This window comes from Apis mellifera, linkage group LG11, assembly GCF_003254395.2.
Source record: "Apis mellifera strain DH4 linkage group LG11, Amel_HAv3.1, whole genome shotgun sequence".
NCBI lineage: Eukaryota > Metazoa > Arthropoda > Insecta > Hymenoptera > Apidae > Apis > Apis mellifera.
In genome coordinates, this window is record NC_037648.1 from 2,613,631 (window position 1) to 2,629,754 (window position 16,124).

General features: G+C 19.4%; 2 protein-coding genes across 7 annotated transcripts; both read right to left on the reverse strand.

Moving 5' to 3' along the window:
• Positions 1-1,094: 1,094 nt before the first annotated feature.
• On the reverse strand, positions 1,095-7,475 carry LOC551486 (serine/threonine-protein phosphatase 6 regulatory subunit 3). Of its 4 annotated transcripts, none has more exons than XM_006558994.3 (19): positions 7,093-7,475; positions 6,357-6,436; positions 6,138-6,289; positions 5,851-5,972; positions 5,475-5,642; positions 5,158-5,336; positions 4,973-5,083; positions 4,747-4,885; positions 4,456-4,608; positions 4,277-4,390; positions 4,135-4,199; positions 3,840-4,038; positions 3,650-3,751; positions 3,405-3,502; positions 3,114-3,195; positions 2,840-3,038; positions 2,194-2,596; positions 1,954-2,108; positions 1,095-1,854 (listed from the first exon to the last, which is right to left on the reverse strand). In XM_006558994.3, exons 1-18 carry the CDS (start codon positions 7,150-7,152, stop codon positions 1,964-1,966), a joined length of 2,571 nt encoding a protein of 856 aa, XP_006559057.1. In that variant the 5' UTR covers positions 7,153-7,475; the 3' UTR covers positions 1,095-1,854; positions 1,954-1,963. The 4 variants fall into 4 exon arrangements, with proteins under 4 accessions (XP_006559057.1, XP_006559058.1, XP_016770703.1 ...); XM_006558995.3 differs by having other exon boundaries at positions 1,949-2,108; XM_016915214.2 differs by having other exon boundaries at positions 1,095-2,108; positions 5,475-5,624.
• Positions 7,383-15,159, reverse strand: LOC727495 (valine--tRNA ligase, mitochondrial). Of its 3 annotated transcripts, XM_026443676.1 has the most exons (16): positions 15,072-15,159; positions 14,807-14,999; positions 14,464-14,710; positions 14,157-14,385; positions 13,883-14,062; positions 13,682-13,806; positions 13,306-13,568; positions 12,985-13,213; positions 12,797-12,919; positions 12,569-12,676; positions 12,343-12,502; positions 11,986-12,254; positions 11,429-11,641; positions 11,247-11,358; positions 10,983-11,161; positions 10,827-10,892 (listed from the first exon to the last, which is right to left on the reverse strand). In XM_026443676.1, exons 1-16 carry the CDS (start codon positions 15,157-15,159, stop codon positions 10,827-10,829), a joined length of 2,784 nt encoding a protein of 927 aa, XP_026299461.1. The 3 variants fall into 3 exon arrangements, with proteins under 3 accessions (XP_026299462.1, XP_026299461.1, XP_026299463.1); XM_026443677.1 differs by lacking the exons at positions 10,827-10,892; positions 10,983-11,161; positions 11,247-11,358; positions 15,072-15,159 and adding an exon at positions 7,383-7,584; XM_026443678.1 differs by lacking the exons at positions 10,827-10,892; positions 10,983-11,161; positions 15,072-15,159 and having other exon boundaries at positions 11,280-11,330.
• Between the last annotated feature and the right edge of the window lie 965 nt (positions 15,160-16,124).

The window sequence follows — 16,124 nt, forward strand, 5'->3', positions numbered from 1 at the left end:
AAAAATTTTTTGATCATTTTATTTAGTTCTAATTAGTTTTAAATAGAATTCGATATATTTTATTTTAATATACTTAACACATTTTAAGTTATTTAATAGATAATAAATAAATTAATAGTATGTCATATCATTCGGTAGATGGCATCCTCGTTAGTTCTCTCTCTACTATTTCCTACTCAAATCTATAAAATAACTGATATAGTGTCGATACATTAATAGAAAATGTAATTGTTAAATTAAGAATTCAATTATTATTTGTATTTTATTCAATATATAGTTTTTATAAATGCTATATTTTAAATATTAAATAAAGAAAAATAATAAAAATAAGATTTATAGTTATTTCAAATTTTTTTTATTAATATAACTTTTATTAATATTATATTTCCTCAATTAGAAATTTTAGCAATTTTTTATTGAAATATTTAAATGTATTTGTTAAAAATATTTATTATTATCATTGAACTGCAATTTATATGAATAATTTATAATTCATTTAAAAAAAGTAATTATTTATTTAAATAAATTAAATTTTTAATATGATAAAATATAATGAAATTTACCGTTTTATTTTATTATTTAAAAATATTTCGATCATGTTTACAATACATTTTAATTGTACTCTTCCATTTTTTTTTTATAATTTATAAATCAATGAATTGGGATTTCTTATTATATATATATATATATATATATATATATAAAACACGCAATTTTTTTTGTAATGCTAACAATATTATATAATATCAAATAAAAATAACATTTGAAGTAATAATAATATCTTGTTTTAATTCTGAACACGCTTATATTTATTACTTATGTACAATATTTCATGTACGTTACTATAAACACATTATACCAAAAATTTTTAATGAAAAAAATTTTTCAAATAACCAGAATTTTCAATCTAATCACAAAAAACTTAAATCACAAAATTTTGTTTTAAAAAATTATACACATTAATGAAAGAGAAAGAGAGAGCAGAGATCCCTTTAATTTTCGAACATTATAATTTAATACTATACTTTTGGAAGATCATTTTGAAAAATCATTATAGTTAAGAAGTTTTACTAAAAATTAAATTCTTATTGGAATGCAAATGAAAGTAAATTCATTATTGAAACATTTCACTACATTACATGTGTATACACTGGATGAATACTACCATCAACGTAATAAAAATACATAATTTTCTTTTTTGTTTATATCGCATCGTTGCACGAGCAAACGTTTAATTAAACAATAGGCACTGCACATAAGTACCTTTGCCTTATCGAACGAAGAAGCAAAAGCACCAGTTTTTTTTTATTAAATATTATTTAGGATGATTTTTTAAAGGAGCCTCGTATCAGTATCACTTAAAACATTACAATATACGTATGCATGTGTATATATATGTATGTATATTTACATATATACACACTCATTAGTATGTAATACTTCTGTGTGAACAGGTATTGAGCGACCAAGTTCGTTTTATCTTGGCGTTCATTGATTTTGTACAAATCGTACTTTTTCTACTTCGTTAAGCTAATGTAATAACGTAAATCCGCAATACAAAGAATATGACTATTCAATTTATGATTCCAATTAGATTTTTATATTAATTACATACAAATATAAATCGAAAAAAATTTTTAATAACAATGTCCATTAATAAAAACTGGAAAATTCTATTTTACGAAGTTGTATTTGTAATTGAAACTTTGGCGATCCGAGAACATGTACATATACATCAAGTAATATTCTATTTATAGTTGAGCGTCGGTTAGTCTTTTACTTTTCAATCCATATTTATACCCTGCTGTGAGTTATTACCCAGGCGCCAACGCAATGAAGCACAATTAATGTGATCTAATGAAAATATAGGGACGTAAAACATATATTCTGATCGTTCGTACAAATTTATACTTGATATGACTTTTTTTGTTCTATTGCAATATCATACTCAACAAATAATTTTTCATTTGGTATCTGTTGACGATAATATGGCTTCCGATGTATTTTTTAAACTACTTGACATTTTATAATCGTTCGAAGACTTTTCATTTTGTACCGTAGTAGTTGCTAATTCTGTATTTTTTACGTTTCCTTCACACTTGATTTCTCTAAAGTTTACAAAAAAATATATTTATGAATATATTTTATATCATTTTTAAATATTATGATGTCAATAATATATTTTTTACATACCTGCTATCTACAATTTCACTTGGATTTGCATTTTTATCGGCAGTACATTCCGAATACAAATTACTTTCAGTACTTTGGTGATTTATATTTGTTCCTATATATGAAGCAATACTATCAACTGTATCTTCAATTTTCATATCACCTGCTCCAATAGTTTCTACAGTTACTTTGCTTCCCAATTGAGTTTCCATTTTATTCTCAAATGTTGTACTTAATGTTTCTTTTTTAGATTCATCACACAATTTATTATCTATTATCACAGTATTTTCTATGTTAAGAGTGTTTTCAAAATTATCAAAATTTGCCCAGCCAGTAGATTCAACTGGTTCTGATGATACGACATCCCATGGATTCACCTCAGGAAGTGTGGTATTGGTAGGTAATTGTTCTGTTGATTCCCAAGCTAAAATAAGAAATATTGACACAATATTGTAGTAAAGTGCAAAATTTTTAAATATTTCAATTAATATTAAATATTAAATATTCTTATATTCTTATATTCAAACTTCTCTCATGCGTATACACTCATTCACTCACATATTTATACATTCATTTATTCATTCATTCTCTAGTAGTGAGAAAGAATAAATCAAAAATATTTCTCCATAAAAGATATAAAATAATAATTATCAAAATTAAACCATACGTTCTGTAGAATCAATTTCCATGTGCATGTCTCGTTGATCTTCATCATCCTCATCGGATGAATTAGAATCATTATGTTGCTGCTTTGTTGGCCAATCACGTTTATCGACTACCGTCTGAAAAGTAAGTTCACCTTCATCGCCCCATTCTACACCTGTATTACAATCTTCCAGGTCAGCTTTTTGTTTTTGTTGACATATCTGTATAAAATCATTAAAAGTTTAAAAATTTAAATCAATTTAAATCAATAATTGTTTATTAATATCACTTTGTACCTTATTAAACATATCTTCTCTTTTATCAAGATCTTCTTCACTGAGAGTAAACGCCAACGTCGATAATTGGTCAACTGAGTTACTATAATAGCATTTACAAAAAAGAAGAGATGTTGCGAAGATATTATTTTATATCAAATTCTTCTTCTATAGTATTACTTTCCTAATTTTTATTCAATTGTTTTGTGATATGGCACTTTATAATCACAGATATATGTAAATTTGAATGTACATAAGTTGTATAATTAATAATAATAAAATGTGAATAATAAAATGTACTAAATTACTTACTGAAGAGCATCATCGCCATCATTAAATTGATCATCATGAAATCCAAAATTTTCAGTAAATTGTGGTGTCATATGTTGTCCCAAATAATTAGTGTAAAACTATCCATGTTGTAGAATGAAAAGTAATAATATATTAAAAATAAACTTTCTTAATTTATAATAATCTATTTTTTTATATAAAATTTTATCTATTGCAATTTTTTTAAAATATTTACAATATTTATATTACATAAATAAATTACTAACTTGTTCTACTCGTTGAACCTGAAGAAATTCTTCTTGAGGATAAGAACTATATTCATCGGGATTTTCACTGGAACTTGTCATAGATGCCTGAGGCTTTCCACCCTACAAATTATAATTTAAATAATAGAACTATCATAATATAAATTAACACAATAATACAAAAATAAATAGAATTAATCTAATGATATACCAAAAGAATTTGATGAGTCTTATTAATTTTTGTTAATTCCACATTTACAAAATTTTCCCATTTATTAAGACACTCGAGTAATAAATTATTCTTCAAAAATTTATCTAAATTTTCACTTCTTTCACGCTGATTAACAATGTTATTTGCAATATTTATTAAATGACCCATGTATCCCTGTTTATTTCCAATTTCTTTATTTCTAAAATATAAAAAAAATAATTTTTTTAATAAATTGTTGTATTATTATAAAATATAAATCTATTTAATATTTTTTTACAATTACTATTTAACATACTGTTTACTATCATTTTTATCCCATGCATCCAAAATTCGATCTATTAATCTGCATTTGTTAAATATCTGAAAATTGTTTGTTTATTAATCAAAAATATTTTTTATTTTTTAATTTTATTTATTTTATTAATTATAATACTTACATTAACATAAATAATATTATTTGTATCCTTAAAATCACAATTAATAGCTAATGCCAGGCAAGATTGTACTTGAGTATGTAGAAAATTGTTCCACGTATATTTAAAAAATAAATCCTTGAAAGAAATAAATCATTATTTTATTATATAAATTTTTAATAATAATAATAAAAATCACTTACGAGTAACGTTTGGAATGTTCCTAATTCTACTAAGGCTTCATAAATCTTCACATTTTCAGTTGCCATTAGTGTTGCGAACAACTTTGTAACAAGTAAACGTGTAAAACCAAATGGACATTCTAATACACCAGTAGTTGTTTTAACAGGAGGTTTCTATGTAATATAAAGATGTATTCTTAAATAATTATTTTAAATATTAATAATATATTATATATAAAAAATATTTATATAAAATAAAATTAAAATATATTTGTTTAAAAAATATTATATATAATATAATTTAATATTTACATAAGGTGGATCTAATAAAAGTTTGTGAAGCTGTTCTAAATAAGGCAAAGTTGCAGTTGATATTTTCATCATTAATTGTTTACTATCTGTAATTTCATCTTCAATACCATTTCCATGAACGCTATCTTCATTTCTTCCACTAAAAATTCAAATATTACTATTAATAAAATATGTATATTTTCTTGTAAAAAATTAAAAATTTTTTAAAAATAATTTATATACTTACTTGTTAGTTTTTACTAGAAGTCTAAGAAGTACCCGAATTCCACCAAGAATACTACTTTCTAGTTTTTCTCCAGTTAAAATAGTCTCTAATAACAAGCTTACTGTATCTGCTCTATAATTAAAAATATAATTTAAATATCTTACATGTATTAATTACTATGTATTATTCTAATTATTTATACTCACGATTCAAGAGTATTTAAAATAGGATCTGGATCAGTGCGTGCTGTAGTAGTGCGTTGATATTCTCTTCCAGCAGTTATCATATCACAAAGTAATTGTGAAGCATTTGCATGTTTACTTGATTCAGAGTTTGGAGATAATAATTTTACCACTCTTTGGACTAATTGTTGACTATCTAGCCACTATTAAAATAAATATATATATAATATAATATAAATAGAAATATATTAAATAAGATATTTGTAACAATATATATTAAATAAAAGATTTAGTACAAAAAAATTAATTATATTAAAGATAAGAATTTTATAACTTCTTACATTTAAAATATTTTGCCGCATATTTCCTTCAACTTGACTAACAAGTTTCAGTACTAAGTCCATAATTGCAGATGTCTCTAAATGTTGTAAAAGAAGATCGACGCATGTTTGGCGACTTTTCAAAAATTCTAAAAGCTGTAAACAAGTGAACTGATACGAATACCAGTTCTGATAGAAAAATGGAAATATGGGATTTGAATTTATTCAGCTTATTATTATCAAAGAATAAAAGAAAAGATAATTTAATCTTTAATAATTATAACGTAATTATAATATAGTTATAAAGAATATTATCATATTAAATTATTTTATATATCATATTAAATTATTTCTTATATTTAATTTTAAATAAATTATTATATTAATTTATAATCACCTGAACAGCTTTCCGACCAATAAGTACTCCAATAGTTTTGCTAAAAAATGATGCTAAAAGAGGATTTAATGGCTGGTCCGTATCAATAAAAGAATAAAGTTTTGCCAATAATGTTTCATTGCCTAAAAGAACAATTTTATTAACATTTTCTTTAAAATTTTAAATAATTAAATAATTACATTATTTAAATTATAAATTTCATAAATATTATAATATTTGTATAAATCTTTATAATAAATTATATACTGTATTTTTATAAAAATTTATTTAAATAGATTTATTCAAACCTGCTAATTTTTCATTTAAAACTGGTACATCACAGGTCAATAACTCGCAAGCTACATTTGGATATTTATAACGCCAACGTTCTTCTATATCTGTTGATGGTTCTTTAGTTGTAAGTGTTATTAATTCCTCCATTACATCAGATCTTGTAAGACTATAATTAATATTATATTAAAATATTTATATTTAATATTTTAACAATGCATTTTAATTTTACTCACTATTCAATAAGTTTTTTATTTTGGCTTTTACATTCTTGTAATATATCCTCTTCATCCATTAATTCATGCAATGTAACATCCTAAAATTATTTATAGAATTAAATTTATTTATTTAATATTAATATTATTAATTATTTATATTATTAATTATATTTAATAACATTAAGGATATTAAAATAATTCTTACATTATAATATATTAATATATAGATCTTTTTATAGGCTATAAAAATATCAAAACTACAATTTAGAATAGATAAAATATTATGAAAATATTATATTATGAAATAAATATGTAAATTATTGTAGAATGAATAATAAAAAAATATTTTATAAATAATAAAAAAAAATATTCAAATACATAACAAGAAATATTTAAATTTTTTAACAATATAATATGGTTTTTTAAAGAAATATTTATTTTTCATTTTTGTATCAGTAGAATGAATTTTGTCGCAAATTATTATTTTAAAACATTTTTAAGAAATTACTAATATATTTTGCGAATTTTTATTAATAAAAGATATTAAAACTATAAAAAAAACAATATTATATAAAAAATACAAATAATTTTGAATTCAAGAAAATAATAAACTAAATTAAAATAGTAACCTAAAATCAAAATAATATACAATAATGTATATAATATTATTAGTTTGAATTCTTGATAAATTTTTCTAATGTATAAAATTTAAATCATTGAATAAAAATTTCATTTAAAAAAAGCACTTTCTTACCTCTTTGTTAAGAAGAGCTTCGATATTAGGAGATGACACGTAATTATTTGTCCAAAACATGATGCGATCGCGTGCCTCGTCTTACTCGACCACGATACGATTAATCAGATGTGAAAATAATCACAACATTGAAGTGGCCACTAAAAAAATAATGTAATACTTCGCGGGACAGGGAGCCAACTAACATTGCATGAACGTATTAGAACGGTAACAATGCAGTGAATAATAGCAGTAACAACCTCACAGCATTACTGTGAGGAATAAAATAATAAAATTTTTATATTTTTTCCTTTTTTTTTTTTTAAATAAATCAGACTTCAAAATGTCACTTTTTCATCAAAAAGCAGAAACTCTTATTAAGGAATGTTTCAACTTTGACGTTTGCCGCAGAAGAATATTTTATGATCGACTTTCAATGAAAAGAAATGCACCTCATTTCAGAACATTTGATCTTACGATTAGAATTTAAGCACGGTTTTCAAAATAATAAATCTAAAATTAAAACAATTGTATTAAAAATAGAAATTTTAAGAATATAAATATATTATATTTTAAATCTTTATATCTTTATTTTTTCTTAATAAAATAAATATAATAATAGTGATGATAAAATATAATTAAATAAACATATTTTAAAATATTATAAAATAATATTCTTTATTACAAAAATTTATCATTGAGTAATATTTCGAGAAAGATTAATTCGTTATTCGTTATTACTTTGTTATAAAAATAATATTATATATACAAAATAATACATATAATACATAATATATACAAAATATAAATAAATTTTAAACTTATTAAAGTATAGTTCTTTAACATTTCTTTTCAAATAAGTATTAAAAATTTGTCTAAGAATAGAAAATTATTAATTATTTATTTAATACAAAGTTAAGACATTCAATATAACATATGTGAAAATATCCTATTCTATGATAGATTGCGTCATAAATTTTCCAAAGAAAAAAATTTTGTACATATTAATTTTTTTTTTTTGCATGTTCAATTGTTGTCATATATTATTAATATTCATAATTAATTTATATTTTACCATTTATGATTATGCTTATTGAAAATTAATATCTGTCAACAAGAGTTTTGTTTGATTTTTGATAATACATTGAATTTTTTATTAAAAAAATACTAAGTGTACTATATTAAATACTATATTGTTTATCCAATTTATTTATTTAAATATATTTGTATCATTAAAATTGTGAATTTTTAAAATTTTAGAATTAAATATTTTTAAAAAAATTTATTATTTAATATAAATAAAAAAATAAAACAAAAAATTAAATAATTATATGTGAAAATTATATTTAAAATTAAAAAGAAATTGAATATTAAAAAGAAAAAAAATTAATTAAATTTTACAAGCTTAAATAAATATATATAATATAAAGCATTTTTAAAAAATTTATGTATTAAATTTATGTTAAGATATATTTAATTTAATATAAGAGATATAGATTTTTGTTATATTTTATTTTCATTTAATATATAATTATAATTCATAATATATAATTATAATTATAATTCATAAAAATAAATTTATAATACAAAAGTAATATTTATTAATTTTTATATTTTCTAAGATGATACATAAATATTATCTAAATAAGTTATATATTATTATATATATATATATTAAAATTATTAAAAAATGAAAAAAAATATATAGAAAATATATAAAAAATTAATAAGTATTCATTATAAATATATAAATTTTATTTTAATATCTTTTAAAAATTAACTTATGTTTAAAGAATAAAAATTATGAATATCCAATAAAACATATTAATATAAAATTAAGAATTGAAATAAATAAAAATGAAGTTTATTTTAATTATTTAAATCTTAATTATCTTTAGACATTTTTTTTATGACTTTATATACAACAAAAATAAATAAATGATCATAAATCTCATGCTTTATTTCTACAGTGTGATCAATCTATAATTACAATAAAAGAAAACTATGAATGATAGTGAATTTTCATATTTTTTATTTATCATTTATTATATAAATATAATTATATTATTATATAATTTTATTACAGAAATTTATGTATTTATTGATTTGCAAAGAAAAAATAGATACAATTTTTTAATATTTTAAAATATTTTAATAAAATTTTTTTTTACTTATTATTTTTATTTTTTTAAAGATATTTTAATAAACTATTAATTAGAAATAAAATCACAAAATATCTCACATAAAAAAACAATTTTTTGTGATTTTTATGATAATTTAAATATAATAATATATTTAATTTTAAATACATACTTAATATGAACGATAAAATTGAATTATATAATAAAATTTTGATATAAGATATAATAATAATAAAATTTTGAAACTATATAAGATAGATAGAACTATATAAAAAATATAAAATTTTATAATTATATAAGATAATTTTAAAATAAATTATTATATTATTAAAAATGTATAAAATTATTCTATTATTTTTAAAATTTAAAAATATATTTCAATTTTTTTTTTGACAATTAATTTTTTGTATATGATTGTTATAAAGAAAAAATAATAAAATTGATAAAGGATATATATATTGTTTTAATAATTCCTGAAGAAATAATTTTTTTATATAAAACATACTTTTTATATTAAATTTTTAAATTACATTATATATTATATCATAAAACATGGTCAGATTAGTTTAAAATAAAAAATAGAATATCTATAAAACAATAAAAAATCAAGTTGTTATATGATAGCATATTAATTATTTTGTTCTAATCAAATTTATTGATGAAGAAGAATTCTATGAAATATCTTATTATAATTTATTATTTATTAATTTTAGACTTTAAAAAAAAATACTATTTACATAAATAGATATATTAATTAATTTAATTATAATAAAATTTAATATTGTAATATTAAAGAATAAATATATTATTACTTAATATTATATTTGACATTAAATGGAAAGAATATAATCACACATTGAAAAAAAAAGATTAATCAATCAAAAATAATATTGAAAATAAAGACAGCAATGATAAAGAAATACAAAAAATGATTTCTATTGAATTTAAATAAAGCTATTAATAATGCTGAAATATTCAAAATTACAATAAAATTAATATAAATATGTATTATTAACAAAGAAAGAAAACATAAAAATTTATTCTGTGCCCACAAATTACTTGTTGCTAAGTATATTTATACTATAATATATTTAAAGATGTAGACAACAATGTATATTTGATGATTTTTATAATTTCACTTATATATATACATATATAAATATATATTTGTACAATAATTTTATAAAATGAATATTAATGAATTTTATATATTCAATTATTTGTAAAATTGATTGAATAGTAATAGATTGCCAAAAATTAAATAAAAGAAAAATAATATTAAGAATAAGAGATGATTTTTCTTCCTAAATTTATATGATTTCATTGATTTTACAAATAATGAAGATTATTATAATAATGAAAATAATTTTATAGATATGCAGATATGAATAATAATGAAAAATATATATTATAAAATAAAATAAGTTAGATATATTATTTTTAAAATATTTTTATAATATTTAATTTAATTTATATATACTTTGTATATTATCCAGCTTCAGTCATCTATTTTTTTTAGGAGAACTGATATATCAAATTTAATATATATTTCAATATAATTTATTTGAATTAAATTTATTTTATTTTGTTTTATTTTATTTATATTGTTTAATTTTAATTATTTTGTGTAATTCTTTTATTTAAAATTTTCTTTTCAAGTTCTTTTAAAATAGAAAGATCCTAAAAATTAAATAAATGATAAATATAAATTTTTATAGACAAATTATATAATAAAATTTTTGATAATATATAATAATATAATAAAGTTACCTCTAAGACAATAGATATTGTACAAGTAGGACTATAAGAATGACAAATGCTATTTTTATGTTCTATATAATTCTTTTGTAAAAATATAAAAATATTGAATATTTTGCATCCACCTTTAATCAAACTGATGACATCATTATAAAAATTAAAATCTTCAGATTTACTAATTATAATGTGAACTGTGTATAAAAATCATATTTAAGTTTAATATATTAATATACATATAAATTGTATTTATTATATATTATATGTATAAATAATTACTTTCTGGATTTAATTTCTTATTAATATTACCCATGATACTTCTAATTTCTAATATAATTTTTAAGATTTCATTTATTTTTTCATCTAGAGGAACATTTCTCCATTTATTAAACTATAATAAATATAAATATTAATTTATATTTTGGTTTTGAAAATATTTTATAATTAATATATAATCTCACCTCTTCTGGTATTGGATAATGTGCTTCCATTAATGATGTAATTGATAAAAATTCTGGAAATATATTTGACAATCTTTTATACAAATCATCACACAGATATGGTATTATAGGTGCAGATGCACGTAAAAATACTTCTAAACACTTTCTTAAGACATATGTGTGACTTATATGTGTATTTATATTTTCACTTTTAAATCCCCATTTACTCCCTTCCTATATATATATACAAACATATAATCTATTAAATTTTTAATTATTTTTTAAATATAGTATATTTTTTGTTAATCGAATCCTATAAGTCTATATAAAAGAATAATTGATTAATCCAATTTCATATTTAAAAGAATAAAATAATATATAATGAATGAATAAATAAAATAAAATATAAATAAATAGAATATATAATATGTAATAGAATATATATATATATATATTCTATTTATTCATATTTTATTTATTATTTACATTTTATTTATATTTTTTATTATATTTAAAAAATTTATATTTAAAATAATTTTTTCTCAATAAATAGTTTAAACTAGTAATCATAATCTTACCAAATAAAAATCACAAAATTCATAATATAAAAATTGTTTCATTGATGCAATAACTTTATGGAAATCTCGTTTTATAAATGCATTATTGATTGTATTAATCATTAGAGATAATCTGCTTAAAATCCATTGATCAATAATTGTTATATTTATAGGTTTTTGATATATTTTTTCATTTGTCATAAGTAAGATGTATTTGCTTGCTTGCCAAATTTTATTTAAAAAATATTTGTTTGTTTGACATTCCATAATATCAAAGTTGATGTGTTGATCTATCAAATAAAAATATTTGTAAATATTTAAAATGTTAAATGATAAAAATATTATAGATTATATAGATATAGATTAATTTATACTAACTTTTAATATTGTGACTAGATAATGTCATACGCAATGCATCTGCACCACATTCTGGTATACCATTAGGAAATAGTTTATTATTTGCATTTAACATCCGTTTCAATATAGCTTCATTAAGAATACCTATATTATAACTTTTTTTCATTTGTGCAGTAAGATCCTATTTATTTTGCAATATTTGATATAAATAAAGTATATTTTAATATATGAAACATATTATACTTACATTTAAACTAATACCATTGATGATATTTTCTGGAGAAACAATATTTCCAAGTGTTTTAGACATTTTCTTTCCATAAGCATCACATAAAAGACCATGTAATAAAACTTCCTGAATTTTAATTAATTATAAAAAGAAATTAAAAATGATTTAAATGTAAAATAATTATAATTTAATTAAAATATAAAATATAAAATATAAAATATAAAATTAAAATATAAAAAATCTTACATCAAAAGGTAGACAATTAGTTAATTCCAATCCTAGCATTACCATTCTTGCAACCCAAAAAAAAAGAATATCTCTTCCTGTTTCCATTAATGTCAAAGGATAATATTTTTTTAAATCTTCAGTCTAAAAAGATATCTTAATATAACAATAATTTTTTATACATTATTTGTGTTTATATGTATTTATACTTTTTCTGGCCATCCCATTATAGCAAAAGGAAGTATTGCAGAAGAAAACCATGTATCTAATACATCTTCATCTTTATATAATTTAATATCTGATCCATATTTATTTTGTACAATGATTTTTGCATCATTTTCAGTGCGAGCAATTATCCACTCAGTTTTACCTTCTATTGTAATATAATATGCGGGAATAGAATGTCCCCACCATACTTGTCTTGAAATACACCAATCTCTAAAAAGTATTATTATTAAAAAGTAAATTATATTATTTATTTTTTAAATAATTATATTTTTATGTTTATTGTTTATTTTTATTTTTTTTACCTGATATTATTAAGATAATCATACCAAAATATTTCTTGAGTATTAGGTATTATTTTTAATTGACCTTGTTTTACTGCTTCTATAGCTTTTTGAGCCATATTTTTACATTTAATAAACCATTGTTCTTTGAGTAGATATTCTATAACATCATGAGTTCTTGAACACAATGGTATACACATATTATGGTCACTAATACTTTTTAAAATACCTTTATTTGATAATTCATTTAAAATTTTTTCTCGAACAATAAATCTTGGTAAACCCTGAAATTTTTTTATTTATTTTTAACAAATGAACTGTTACTTAGGTAGAAAAACTTATAATATCAAACAAAAATTCATAAAAATATAATTATTTAATTAAAATATAAGTATACTTCAAATTGTTTGCCTGCTTTTGTAATATTTCCATATTTATCAATAACTTCAATAATTTCTAATTGATGATTCTTTGCAATCATATAATCTAAAGGATCATGTGCAGGTGTTACTTTTATTGCACCTGAAAAATTCTCTTTAATTATAATATGCTTATTATAAAATATTATTTAAAATAACAAAATCTGAAATATGTTTACCTGTTCCAAATTGTTTATCAACTAAATAATCAGAAATAATAGGTATATATGTTTGTCTTAAAGTATGCCAGACTTGTTGACCAATATATTTTGCATATCTTTCATCATCTGGATGAACAGCAATTGCTACATCTCCAAAAAGAGTTTCTGGTCTAGTAGTTGCCACTATTATTTCATGTTCTAAAAAAAAGGAATTATGTTTATGTTCTAGAAAACAAATTTTTCTATAAAAATTAATCATGTATACAGTTTAAAAAAAAAAGAGAAATTTTACTTGAATCTTTCACAGGATAAGCTATATGTACTATTTCACCAAATGTAATCATTTTTTCATATCCTGGAACTTGAAGCTGTGTTTTTTTAGTAACATATAAATGTTCAATTTCAATATCCGATATTGTACTACTTAAACTAGGAGACCAATTAATCAAATCTTTTTTTCTATATAGTAAATTTCGATTATTTAATGTAATAATCGCTTCTATCACAGCATTATTATGTTTCTAAAATTTCAAATACAAAAAATATTTTGCTTGTTGAAAACTTTAAATATTTTTTATAAAAGAAATCACATTTTATACCTTACTCATTGTAAAATATTCTTTAGACCAATCCAAACTAGCACCTAAAGCTTTTAATTGAGATTTTATAATATTTTCCTTTTCATTTTTCCATTGCCAAATATATGAAAGAAATTCATCTTTTCCTATATCTGATTTATTAATACCTTTGGTTTTAAAAAGATATTTTTCTACCATCGTTTGAGTAGCAATTCCAGCATGATCAAAACCTGGTATCCATACTACAGAATGTCCTTTCATCCTATACCTAAATATAATTATGTATAAAATATAAATGTAATTTATGTTAAAATTTTTTATTTACTTCAATATATAAAGAATAAATCATATTCTAAAAAAATACCATCTTGCTAATATATCTTGAATAGTAACAGTTAATGCATGTCCCAAATGCAATGTTCCTGTTATATTAGGAGGAGGTAGAAGCATTTTCAATGCTATTTTCTTATTATTTTTAGGAGCAAAATAATCATTTTTTTCCCAAATGTGATACCATTCATGTTCTATTTTTTTACGATTAAAAGTTTTTGGAAAATCTAGAAAAGAATTTTTTGAAAATGAATTTTTAATTATGATATTATATAAGATACATATGTATATGTAAATACCTGATAATTGAGTAGAAAATTTATTGCAATAATATTTATAATATAAATTAGAACATAATAATGTATTACAATGTGTAATAATTTTCATTATGAATATATATATTATATATCTTATATTTATATATTATTATATATACATTAAATATTTATTGTAATTATAAATGTTAATGATATTGATTATTATTTATTCATATTTATAATAAAATAACATATGTAATTATTTATTATTCTATTAATTATTCAAATTTTTTTATATTGTTTATGATTTGTAATTTTTTATTAAGGTTAATTCTTCTTAAAATAGTTTTTAATTCTTCAATGAGATGATATTAGATATTTATTATTTTTATAAAAAAGTTTTATTAAATAGTAAAAAAAAAATACTTAAATCATTTTAAAAATAAATAAAATAAAATATTTTTAAGATAATAAAATAAAATAAAAAAATAAATTATTTTTAGTTATTAATGTTGTATTATATAATAATTTCTCATTTTATAATTTATTATATACATATTTTTATAAAAAATGCTAATAAAATTTCATTCACCAGGTTAATGTATAATATTTATATATTATTATTATACACATAAAATTTATATTACATATAAATTTTAAACTTCATAATGAAAAAAAAAAGTATTATTTATATTTTCTACTCTTTAAATTTAAGATTATAATAAATATTTTTATTAATTAATCCTATTATTATTAATATTTTTATTAATTAAATTATACTAAAAAATAAGTTAAATGATAAAATATTGATAAGAATTGTATCTATTAATTCGGAAAGAATAAGATCTATCAAAATTGAATAAGATAGAAAGATAGATAGAATCAAAGAAAAATATAAATGAGATTTTAAATATTGTCGAAACTTAAAGTTAGCGATAACGAATTGAATGAGAAATTGTATTTGTTCTGCTTAAGGCCAAATTCCAATGTCCAAGCAAATAATGTTATGATAATCTTTTTTCCTTTTTACCTTTTTTTAGAATCACTAACTATTGATTAGTAAAATAATGTAACGTCTAATATTTAAATGTTCAT

Bases quoted from the DNA above. Each gene is read 5' to 3' on its own strand.
- LOC551486 (XM_006558994.3), bottom strand. From the start codon at position 7,152: ATGTTTTGGACAAATAATTACGTGTCATCTCCTAATATCGAAGCTCTT. The intron at 5,973-6,137 runs GTTTGAATAAAT...TTGTTCTTTTAG, and splicing joins TTTAAATGAAAAATTAGCAG to GCAATGAAACATTATTGGCA. The intron at 4,200-4,276 runs GTAAGTATTATA...AACAATTTTCAG, and splicing joins ATAATATTATTTATGTTAAT to ATATTTAACAAATGCAGATT.
- LOC727495 (XM_026443676.1), bottom strand. From the start codon at position 15,159: ATGAAAATTATTACACATTGTAATACATTATTATGTTCTAATTTATAT. The intron at 14,063-14,156 runs GTAAAATTTCTC...CCTTTTTTTTAG, and splicing joins TTATCCTGTGAAAGATTCAA to AACATGAAATAATAGTGGCA. The intron at 12,677-12,796 runs GTAAGATTTTTT...ATTAAAATTCAG, and splicing joins CTAATTGTCTACCTTTTGAT to GAAGTTTTATTACATGGTCT.